Raw genomic sequence first — 12578 nt, 5'->3', positions numbered from 1 at the left:
AGAACAGCCAAATTTATTCTCTAAAACCTGCTGTGAAGTCTGTGTGTATTAATGTCTTTTTGATTGTTTGTGTTTCAATAGCTCAGCTTTCACAGCTGACAGGCATAGGAAAAGAAAACTTTTGGAAAACTCATCACTAAACAGCAAGTTACTAAAAGTAAATGTAAGTAATTAAAATTTATTCAAATATAAGAATTGTTTGAGATATAGTCTGCTTTATTACATTAATGTTGGTCCTTGTACACTTTTATAAATATACTAGAGGCCCAGTGTACAAAATTTGTGCACGGGGGTAGCTCCCCTCAGCCCAGCCTGCACTCTCTTCAATCTGGGACCCCTTGGGGGATGTCCGACTGCCAGTTTAGACCCGATCCCCGAACCGGCAGTTGGACATCCCTCTCACAATCCTGGACCACTGGCTTCTAATCGCTCACATTATTGGGATCGAACCTAAACAGGCAGTCGGACATTCCTCTCACAATCCAGGACTGCTGGCTCCCAACTTCTCGCCTGCCCGCCTTCCTGATTGCCCCTAACCGCTTCTGCCTGCCAGCCTGATCACCCCCTAACCACTCCTCTGCCAGCCTGATTGATGCCTAACTGCTCCCCTGCCAGTGTGTTTGCCCCTAACTGCCCTCCCCTTTAGGCCTGGTCACCCCTAACTGCCCTACCCTGCAGGCCTGGTTCTCCCCAACTGCTCTCTCCTGCAGGCCTGGGTCCCCCCACAACTGCCCTTCACTGCAGGCCCGGTCACCCCCAACTTCCCTCCTCTGCCGGCCTGGTCACCCCTAACTGCCCTCCCCTGCAGGCTTGATTGCCCCCAACTGCCCTGCCTTGCAGGCCTGGTCCCACCCAACTGCTCTCCCCTCCTGGCCTGATCGCCCACAACTCCCCTTCCTTGCAGGCCTGGTCCCTCCCAACTGCCCCTCGCTGCTGGCCATCTTGTGGTGGCCATCTTGTGTCCACATGGGAGCAGGATCTTTGACCACATGGGGGCAGCCATCTTGTGTGTTGGAGTGATGGTCAATCTGCATATTACTCTTTTATTAGATAGGATAGAGGCCTGGTGCACAGGTAGGGGCTGGCTGGTTTGCCCTGAAAGATGTCCCAGATCAGGGTGGGGGTTCCCTTGGGGCATGGGGCGGCCTGGGCGAGGGGCCTGTGGTGGTTTGCAGTCCGGCCACGCCCCCCTGCAACCCAAGGGGAGGCCCTGGTATCTGGGGTTTATTTATCTTCTACAATTGAAACTTTGTAGCCTGGAGCGGAGCCAAGCCTTCTGCTTGCTCTGTGGCGGCAGCCATTTCTGTTGGGACTTATGTATCTTCTATAATTGAAACTTTGTAGCCTTAAGCGGAGGCCTGGGCTGGCCAGGGTGTGCAGAAAGCTTTGCTTCCTCCATTGCTGGGGAAACCCAAGCCTCCCTCCTGCTCTCTGTGGCGGAGCCATCTTGGTTGGGTTTATTTGCATATTCTCTCCTGATTGGCTGGTGGGCGTGGCTGGTGGGTGTAGCAGAGTGATGGTTAATTTGCATATTACTTTTTTATTAGATAGGATTTTACCCTGCATCTACCTCTCTGCTCTTGTGCTATGTATAGACACACTCTTAAAGTGTTACTATTTGGTGGAAGAAAGAGCTAAAGTGTTCTCTGGCCAACTGAATTATGGTCAGAGATGCTTTGATTTGGATCGGTAGATTCACTTCCAATGTTCAGGTGTAGTATTCAGATGTCATGATGAACTTGTAGAGCTAATTAGAAAATCAAGCCTTAGTTTAAGGGAAATTCAGGTAGTTTTTTTAAAGATTAATACTCTATTGCTAGAAAAACATATTGGTCATTTATGCATGGCTTAGTGTTAAAAGTTTGGTGACAGAAATACTTGGGGTGTAGACATTTATATTTTTTGTAAGGTGTAATAGTTTTAATAGAATCTTGTAACGGCATTAAGTCTTAATTTTTACTTCTTTTAAGGATCTTCCTGATTTTTGCATTGTGTACTACACGGTACTTATTAATGCTGCTTTCCTCGTAAGCGTCCACAAGATACTCCCATTTAGAACAGTCCCAGGATTAGAAACAACCGTCTAAAGATGTATAGATACTTATACAGAGAATATAAACAGACTTTGAAATATTAATTGGACAGAAAAGGACCAATTCAAGATTGGCTTGATGTTGGAGTTTCAAATATAGGCCTTTGCTTTGCTTCATGTTTGAAACAGTCGGCCTTCTCTTGGCATTACTGATGGCCTCTTCTTGTCCCATTTTACAGGGAAGCACCACTGCCATTTGTGCCACAGGCCTTCGGAATTTGGGGAACACGTGTTTTATGAATGCCATCCTTCAGTCACTCAGGTAATATGACAGAGCTTAAGTATCTGCTGTTAGTTTCTAGTGGAATAGTTAAGAGCAAAGGCTGTGGGTTCAGATCCTCTCTGCCGTCGACTCTAGTCATATGGTTTGGGGCAAATTACCTCAGTTCCTTAGACTTCTCATCAGTAAAATTGAGGATAATAATTCTACCTCACAGGGTAATTGGGTAGTATATAATGTAATTTATATAAAGTGCTTATTAGAAAAGTACCTTGCATTAAATAACTGATAGCGGTTATTATTTATTTTCTATTGCTTCTTGAATAGGCTAGAGCAGAGACCATGAAATTTCTTCTGTAAAAGGCCAAATTAAATAAATATTTTTAATCTTTGCCTGCCACATACAGTCTCTCACATATTCTTCTCCCCTCAACCATGCCCTCCCCCTACCCCTTTTTTAAACCTCTGTTTTAAAATGTAAAAGCTCACTGGCCCAGGGCCAGATATGGTGTGTGGGCTGTAGTTTGCAGACTCCTGGGCTACAAGGAACCTTGTTCAGAAAACTTACTTGAAACATTAGTTGAGTCTTAAGTGTAGTCATAAGATTGGATGTTTAGAAGATCTTCAGAATGTAAGATAAGCAGTAAAAATAAAATGGCCAAGAAGGCTGCCCTAAGTTGTATAGAATAAATTATTTTGAAAGTTGTGTACTTTTAGATTTTAATGAGCTATCAAAAGTCAGAATAAATTATCTTCCCAAGACCACCTTGGGAATAAAGCAGAAGCCATATTTTATTTCTTCTTAAAGGTACTGTTAGCTTAGCCAGTTTGCCCAAAGAAGACATTTTAGTCACTACTGAATCCTCCTTGTTACTCTATATAGTCTATCTAAACAGTATGTTTGGTTCTATGGGTTGTTTTTATTTGAGGGAATTGTTGACCACCTACAAACACCCTGAGAAGAAAGAAATGGTGACAACCATTTCTAAAGATGTGTGGGGAGGGGAGATTGAGGATTTTTTTAAACAGATTTTGTTTTAAGATTTTTGTTCATTTCTGCAGTCATCTATTTATACTTAGTATAAATGTGGGAACTTAATGAAGATACCCAGTGCAAGACAATACATTGAGTACAATTTAAATGAAAAGTTGAGATTGTGTTTTCACAAAATCCATATGTAGGTTTCATAGAACTTTCTTTACAGTAAATTAAAAAAAAATAATTTTCTTCCCTTCTTTTTTAAATAGTAACATTGAACAGTTTTGCTGTTATTTCAAAGAACTGCCTGCTGTGGAGTTAAGGAATGGGAAGACGGCAGGAAGGCGAACATACCACACCAGGAGCCAAGGGGATAACAATGTGTGAGTTCTAAGACTATCTCCTTTCTGGCTTTGATACAAAACAAAAGACTAGTGATTTCCATTGCATATGTGAGTTCACAGGCACATACATTTAAAAAAAACTCTTCTAAAAGTTGTGTTTAAGTATCTAGCAGATAATCTTAATAATTGTTGAAATTCTTTTATATGTATTTACCTAAAAGGCAGAATAAATTTAGCACTCTACTTACTGAGTCTTTGTGAATTTGGACATTCTAAAACTGATGTCTATATATGAAATACAGTTTTAGGTGTAGACCAGCATTAATATCACTAGACTTTGTGAATTGACTTGTCTGATATTATTAGGTAAACCTGTCTTGGGCAATACAGTTAATTTTTCATTGACATGAAGAGGGGAAGAATTGACTAGTGATTATTGAGAACCAATATCTATTCAGTGCAGCCACACACTATTTGGGGTTTAGAAGATCTATCATATTATCATGATTGTAAGGGGCACAATTTTTCATATCTTACCATTACTGCAACAGGTCTATGGTTTATAATCTGGTGGGTTTTTTTTCTTACCCGAAGATATTTTTCCCATTGATTTTTAGAGAGAGTAGAAGGGAGAGGGAGAGACAGAGAGAAACACCGATGTGAGAGAGATAACATCCATTGGTTACCTCCCGCATGCCCCCAGCTAGGGTCGGGAGCCTGCAACCAAGGTACGTGCCCTTGACTGGAGTCGAACCTGGGACCCTTCAGTACGTGGGCTGATTGGCTGATCTATCCACTGAGCCAAACCAGCTAGGGCATCTGTGTATGTTTTTAATGTAATGTTTTCCTTGCCTGCCCATCCCATACCCACACCCCCATCCCACACATTCCAAAAAGCCGTTTTATAATCTGGCACTGTTCTGCCTAGGTGGCTGAGGGAGAATAGGATAGACCATGTTAGATGAGTATACCGGTATGGTAAGAGCCAAAATATGGGGCAACTTTAAAGCCAGGCATTGGAGAGGGATGGAATGACATCACCAGAAGTGGTGTTTTAAGAGTTTACTTTGCCTGGCCGGCATAGCTTAGTGATTGAGCATTGACCTATGAACCAGGAGGTCACGGTTCAGTTCACGGTCAGGGTACATACCTGGGTTGTGGGCATGATCCCCAATTGGGGGCGTGCAGAAGACAGCTGATCAATGATTCTCTCTCATCATTGATGTTTTCTCTCTCTCTTTCTCTCTTCCTCTCTGAAATCAATAAACATATATTAAAACAAGAGTTCACTTAGATAACAGCATATAGGATGAACTGGAAAATGCCTGCATTCAGGGAGTCTTCACACTCCATAGTAACTAGAAGCCCGGTGCATGAACTCATGCACATATGGGGTCTGACTGGCCTGCCCTGATAGGGGTAGGGGGCGGCCAATCAGGGGCAGTCCGGCCAGGTGGAGGGGCTTCAGGCCATTGGCCAGCTGGCCCCGACCCTGGTTGAACTTGGTGTCGAACTCCGGGTCAAGGGGACAATTTGCATATTAGCCTTTTATTACATAGGAGGATTGGGTTGGAGGGGATAGCAGAGAAATGTAGAGGAAAAAATGCATGTGCACAAAACTTAAGGGAAGAGTGAGTAGTACTTGATGCATTAATATCATTCAGGGTTTAGTTACAAACTGTAGAAATTGCTTCTGGCTATGTTAAGCAGAAAAGTAATTTACTGAAGGTCTCATTGGTGTGCTAACCATTACTGGATGGGTAGAAAATCAGGTATGAAGTCTGGGCATCTAGAACCAAAGCCACAGTCACTCCACAGAACTTCCCCATGAAAACATCACTGCTTTTGCTGCCCAGTGCAACTCGAGCTCCCACTGCTGGCACTGCTGGATCTGGGTGCTTGGTGAACTACAGATGATGATTTTTGCCACCAGAAAGGATTTGGTACTGTCCCAGCTTCTTTGCATCACTAACACCTGCTTCAGATAGGCAGAGCCCAGGCCCTGTACCTGATTCCTGCAGTGAGGGTAGAGGGATAGGCTGGGAAAGCAAGTATCTGGACTTTCCAGCTTCCATAGTGGGAGACAGGCTGCCTCTCACCAAGACTAAGGTGGAGAATTCCTCAAACAAGTTCAGGCACTAAGTAAAAAATATGCTTTGTATTCTAGGGACCTACAGGATAACGGGTTGAGAAAGAAGATACTGAGATTCCCTGAGTCATCAATTAGCTATCCATGAGTATGGTAGTTGTATTGACAGATATAGTCATTGAAGTTGAGGAGGTGTATCAACTTAGCTACATGCATAGATAACCAAAATTAACCGTGACTTAAACATCCATGATTTATTTTCTCATGGAAAAGTTAGAAGTTTCTGTCTAGGACTGTTTCACACAGTCTTTAGGCTCTTTCTCGCTCTCTGTGCCATCAGCCCTGGGGTGGGGCTCTCAGCCACACAGTCCAAGACGGTGCTGGAGTGCCACCAGTTCATCCTCATTCCAGCTAGAAGGAGGCAGGAAGGGTTAATAAGGACTATTTCTCTTTAAGGAAATTTCTCAGAATTTAAACACACTCAAAGTTTTTTATTCCAGGAATTCATGTGCCAAAGGGAAAAAAGGAAGTTTTATTCCTACTTCCTTAAGAAGATGAGAATGGATATTGGGGGACATTAGGGAGAGTACAGAGAGCAGGTTCAGTGCACGTTGAGTTCGAAGTGGCAAAAGGACATTCAATGGAAAATTCCTGTTGGAAGCCGGAGAAACCTGAATAAAAGTGGTCATGAGAAAATGCGGCTTTTAGATTTGGATTTTTGAGAGTCATTAGTATGGAGCCGAACATTGAAGCTTTGTGGTCGGATGGACTCTCTGAGGCAGAGAAGTGCTCCTAGTGAGGGGCAAGAAGGAGAAATGAAGATTTGAAGTTTTAAAAATGTATATTCTTAAATAATTTGGTTTGTAACTTACCCATTGCTTTATTGTTCAAGTATGACAGTATTTTGGCACAGACTTCGCCATATGGTTACAAAACTGGTTTTGTCAGTAATTACTGCTATTTACATTAATTTTTGAAATGCTTTTACTTAATTGTCAGACTTAGCTCAGAAGAGACCAGGCCCTCTTTATGTTTTTATTGTTTAATTTATTGTGAACTTTAGACAGTTGACATTATGCATTGAAATAATAGCCTCTCATTAACGCGCAAGGTCTTGTCTCTTCCTCTTTTGCAGGTCTTTGGTGGAAGAGTTTAGAAAGACACTATGTGCTTTATGGCAAGGTAGCCAAACTGCATTTAGCCCAGAGTCCTTATTTTATGTTGTTTGGAAGATTATGCCAAATTTTAGGTAAGTATTATTTAACGAAAGATACTTAAAACATTAATATTAGTCTTTATACTGTTCCTGAAACAATTTCCAATGAAATGGTGGTATTCTAAATAGTAAAGACTGGTTTTGCTCTTTTTTTTTTTTTTTTTTTTAAGGAGGAGAACAGAAGTTGGATATATCTGACTAGACAAATGTTTGTTTAAATAATAGATATTTGAATGTTTTTAACAAAGGGTAGCAGTGGTCGGCAAACTGCGGCTCTGTTGACTAATGAGTTTGCTGACCACTGGGGTAGGGTATTTTGTTGTTATAAAAACAAAGCCCGGTTTCCATGTCTTAGCTGTTATAAATAACTGTGAACATAGGGGTGTATATATTCTTTCAGATTGGTGTTTCAGGATTCTTAGGATATATTCCTAGAAGTGGGATCACTGGGTCAAATGGCAGTTCCATTTTTAATTTTTTGAGGGAATCTCCACACTGTTTTTCCACAGTGGCTGCACCAGTCTGTATTCCCACCAGCACTGTACTAGGGTTCCCTTTTCTCCACATCCTCGCCAACACTTGTTGTTAATTGATTGATGGTAGGCATTCTGGCAGGTGTGAGATGATAACTCATTGTCATTTTAATTTGCATCTCTCTGATTATTAGTGCCCATTGGTAGATGAGTGGATAAAAAGCTGTGGTACATTTACACCATGGAATACTATGCAGCAGTAAAAAAGAAGGATCTATTACCCTTTGAGACAGCATGGAGGGACCTGGAGATTACTATGCCAAGTGAAATAAGCCAATTAGAGAAAGACAAATATCACATGATCTCACTTATATGTGGAATCTAATAAAATAAACTGATGAATAAAACAGAACCAGTGGCATGGAAACATGGAACAAACTGACAAATCTCAGAGGGAAGCGGGGAAGGGGGTGAGAAGAGATTAACCAAAGAATTTATATGCATATACATTGCCTGTGGACACAGACAATAGGGTGGTGAAAGCCTGGGGTGGGGCAGGAAACGGGTGTGGGGGCAGTGGGAGAAGAGAAGAGGGGATATCTTTAATTCTCTTAACAGTAAAGTTTCTTTTTAAAGCCCTTATGAATTATTTAATGTGCTCTAGGAAAACATACTGGACAAAATTTCCTTGATTCTTTCAAAACCTTATAAAGAATAATTACTATCATACACTATCTTGTTATTTCAACTAAAAAAATTCAAATGTAATCAGTAGATGTCTATGGTATTATATCCACAGTTCTGCTCTGGGTCCTGAAGATTTTGGGAGACTGTAGTCAAGTCCATTGGGATTCACTTTCCAGAAGGTTGCTGGGTCCCATCCTAATGTGGCTTCAGAGTCCCTGTGTTTTCTGTGCTCGCTGTCTAGCCTCGCTGTCTAGCCTCGCTGTCTAGCCTCGCTTGAGTAGGGAAAGAGCCCTGCTGACTAACCCTACCTCCCCTCCTATCTTAGTCCTATTTTATTCATCAGCCCTGGCACTTCAGGTAATAGCAGATTTGGGGCACTGCAGGTGTTTGACAATAGCTATTACCACCTTGTTGATTTTATCCTTCTGAAGCAATCATGGTTTTTACTACTCATGATTTAGGCACCTAATGTACATCCCTCTCCTTGCTTTGTTGTTTTAAACTAAATCAGCATGCTTTAGTGAAACTTAGCATAAATCTTGCTCTATTTAGATATATGGATAGTATAAAGAAATGTTTAAAAGGTAATAACTTCAAAGAACTGTAAGTTGTTGTGATTGACTATTGTTACCCCTGATCTTTGTTTTGAAGGAAACTTCTTTTATGTATATCATGCCATTTAAATCTCCTCTCAGGAGAGACTAATTTTATAAGAATTTTAAGATTTCTTGGCTCTTAAGTAGGAAAGGTGAAAATGATTGTTAAGTTACTACTGATCTGGTTTGGACTTAATATAAAATTTCTGACATACCTAGTTAAACTGTTGATAGGATTTAATCTTTATGTTTTATTGTATAAAATAGTTAATTTTTTTTATTTTTAAAATATATTTTTATTGATTTCAGAGAGGAAGGGAGAGCAATAGAAACATCAGTGATGAGAGAGAATCATTGATTGGCTGCCTCCTGCACGCCCTCTACTGGGGATTGAGCCCGCAACCTGGGCATATGCCCTTGACCGGAATCGAACCTGGGACCCTTCAGTCCACAGGCTGACACTCTATCCACTGAGCCAAACCAGCTAGGGCTAGTTATCATTTATTGAATGCCTACTATGTGCCTAGCACTTTAGGTCTTTTATATCTGATCTTCATTAAAAAGCACAACAAAATTCCTGTCAAGGCAGGAAGTGTTAGCCCCATTTTAAAGAAGACAGCAATGAGACAGAGGAGGAGCAATGTGTTCAGTCTTGTACAGCTAGTAGATGTCAGGACCAGTATGAGAACCAGGTCTTTGTGGGGTTGGTTAATGATAGATCTTTTAACAGTAATTTGTCCACGTGCCTGAGTGAGGCCAGCAACTAACTCCATACTGTTCTGCTTGGTCCCCGTGATGACTCAGGTCCCTCATTCTTAATTGGGAGTTTAGAAACATTATGAAACTTTTATTCAGTAGAATTCTACTTTTCCTCTAAATTTGCCCACATCTCTTCCCTTTATATTTTCTGTAGCCCGACTGTGAGCATGATTTTGTTTTTTTGTGTGTGTTTTTTTAAAGAATAGTTTGTTGATTTTGAGAGCCAGAGAGAGAAACATCGATGTGAGAGCACATTGATCGGCTGCCCCCTGCACGGCCCCTACCGAGTATCAAGCCTGCAATCCAGGCATGTGCCCTTGACCAGGAATGGAACCGGCAACCTCCTGGTACATGGAAAGATGCCCAACCAACTGAGCCACACCAGCCAGGGCAAAGTAACATTTTCTTCATTCATTCTTTATTGGGGCATCTTTCTTTTAAAGATTTGGGTAAATATGGGTTGCCTCATTGTGCCAAAAATTGTTGTGAAGAGCCAGTTGCCCCATGTGCCTATCCATTGTGCTTCAGTATTGCCCTTCTCAGCCTCTCGTTCAGAAGGGATGGTTCATGACCCTTCAGGCTTTTTAAATTTGCAGTGTGCTCTCCAACAGTTATTTCTCACAGCATCTTTAGGACACAGATTTTCTGTAGACATTAAGGAGAAGGAGGTCATTTTTAAGGTAAAACAAGTGAAGATAAGGAAGTGCTAAAATTGGAGCCACTTTTATTTCCCTTTGTCTTCTCTCATTTCTGCTCTATCAGAGATGCCAGTGGGTTCTTCATATACTCATTTCCTCAATAACTCACAAACATGTTTGGGTGACATCCATGAAATAATCTGTATACAAAACACAAATACTGCACCCAAATGAGAGCAGTATTTCCTTTAATGTGATTAACAAACAAGAGAAACGTAAGTTGACTACGGAGGAAACTCTGAAGCTCATATTGTATATTTGGCAAATAATTAAAAAGTTAACTGAAGTTTGTTGAATTTAACACACTAAATAATATTAAGACTTCCAGATAATTCAATAAAAGGTTTTATTTAAATGTTTAAAAATGGAATTGTAAATGTCTCTAGTCAGAATCAGAAAATTTTCCTAGTCTTAAAAGAGACTGTTTTCTGGTAAAGATTACACATTAAAACAAAAACCCATAACTTACCTTTATAAAAATGCTGAGTGTTCCATGATCTCATGTAGGTAAAAAATGTGTTCCTAATGGTAAAAAATAAACAATATAATCTATTTTGATAAAAGAATATAAAATCATGGTGTGGTTGGAAACATTCATTAGTATACATTAGGAACATAATTTTTTTTAACGTATTTGATGAAAATGCAAATTTGGCATAACTACAAAGTACTGACTGGTTTTTCATAATCCATTTTAGAAACATGATTATTAGATATCAGGTTATTTTGGTGAAGGAACGAAACTATTTTTATATGTGTAGAACTTCACACATGTCCTAAAGTAGTAATAATACCTTTGAGTTATGAAAAAAAAAAAGGGATGTTGTATTGAAAAGGTTTAAAGCATCTCCTTAGGTACATAAAGGAACTACCAACTTTGAATGAATAGTTTTGACTGTGAATGTTAACATTTATTCATATGAATCTTAGAAGAAATATTTGAACACATACTGATAATTAGTAGCTAAGTAGTTCAGAGAAAGTTATAGTGCAGTGCTAAAGTGACTTCTGATTTAAGTTCCATTGTTTAGGCAGACTATTTTCATAATTTCTTCTTTCCAGGAGAAATTTCAGGAAAAGGGGGAAAATATAGATTGAGGGAAACTCTGGTTGAAAGAAATTTTGTTTATGAAACCATTGCCTGGAAGAGCGGTGGAAGTTTTGACTCAAGACCAAGCCAGAAAACCTTGAGATTTAGAGGATAGATTAAAGAGAACCTTCCATACTGGCAAAATGTAGGCAGAAGTCTTTTCCATCAACAGTTTTATGCAAGTACCTTGTATTTCATTGCTTGATTTATTTTATCTACATAAACCTCTGTGACCTTCCAGTTGTATCAGCTTTATTTTCTGTCAGCCTTCATTTCTGTTTACTTGTCATCTATCTGCATTAGTATAAGAATTCCATGTAATTTCCTATCTGAATACAGTGGAAGAAGTAACCTAAGAATATGCTGCTATAGATATTCAAATTTTAGGATAGAGAATAATTGTGTATGAGTCAATGCATTTTTAAAGGTGTTTATTTAAAAGTGTCTTTGGAATCGAGATTAGGATTTAGGTATAGAATGTTAGATGTCTTTTTAACTTTTTAGAAAATTTTTCTTTTCCTTTCAGCCAGTGCTTAAAAATTAGTATCTTTCAATCTAAAGAATTAGTTTTAGATTCCTTATTTCATGTGGTGGTGGTTTAGATCTAGTTTTATGGTGAGGTTAAGATGTGAAATTTTAACAGTTGAGCATCTTCTCGAGGGGCCAATGTGGCAGTGGGAAGATTCAGAGTCCATCCAGGAGAGAGACATGGGTTATAGCTCTGTCTCTGCAGGACTTTAGGCAAATCACACCCTCACCCCCCTTTTTTACCTCATCTCTAAAGTTGGGGTCAGTTGAGATCACTACAAGTCCAATTAGCTCTAATATTTCATATTTTCAAACAGTAGAATTATTTTTCTTGAGAAATTTTGTGTGTAAAACATAGAACACGTGGGGATGAAAAGTCTCCAGGAGCCTCCCTGTGTCTGAGCTCTGAGCGCGGGACTATATCTCCGCCCCACGCTTTTCCCTCTTGTGGGTTTGGCTGGGCAGGTGGAGCCTCCCCCATGACAGACTGTTTCTGTTTGTTTCAGGGGCTATCAGCAGCAGGATGCCCATGAATTCATGCGCTACCTTTTGGACCATCTGCACTTGGAACTCCAGGGCGGTTTCAATGGTGTTTCCTGCTCACCAATTCTGCAGGAGAATTCTACCCTGTCTGCAAGTAACAAATGTTGCATGTAAGATTTCGTTTCCTTGGCTGTTTTAGAAGAACTCAGATATTTCTGTTGGTGTTACTGTTTGTTAGATTTATAATGGAAGGCGGAGAGTTTTCCTTAATCTTTGCTGAAAATGTTTGCTCTTGAACTTTGTGACCAGTGGACTGGCTGGCAC

The 12578-nt window shown here is 40.2% G+C and overlaps 1 protein-coding gene across 2 annotated transcripts in view; it reads left to right on the top strand.

Annotated features, from left to right (window-relative positions):
- Positions 1-12578, top strand: part of USP3 (ubiquitin specific peptidase 3) — a 104197-nt gene that overhangs the window by 66914 nt on the left and 24705 nt on the right. For both annotated transcript variants that reach the window (XM_008139144.3, XM_054716167.1), the window contains 5 exons: positions 82-163; positions 2272-2354; positions 3561-3674; positions 6860-6973; positions 12278-12424. In XM_008139144.3, the coding sequence (XP_008137366.2) occupies positions 82-163; positions 2272-2354; positions 3561-3674; positions 6860-6973; positions 12278-12424 (540 nt within the window). The remainder of the gene's footprint in view (positions 1-81; positions 164-2271; positions 2355-3560; positions 3675-6859; positions 6974-12277; positions 12425-12578) is intronic.

Source organism: Eptesicus fuscus, chromosome 5, assembly GCF_027574615.1.
Source record: "Eptesicus fuscus isolate TK198812 chromosome 5, DD_ASM_mEF_20220401, whole genome shotgun sequence".
Classification (NCBI taxonomy): Eukaryota; Metazoa; Chordata; class Mammalia; order Chiroptera; family Vespertilionidae; genus Eptesicus; species Eptesicus fuscus.
Note: the sequence above shows the minus strand (reverse complement) of the source record. Positions and strands in the feature narration are given on the sequence as shown.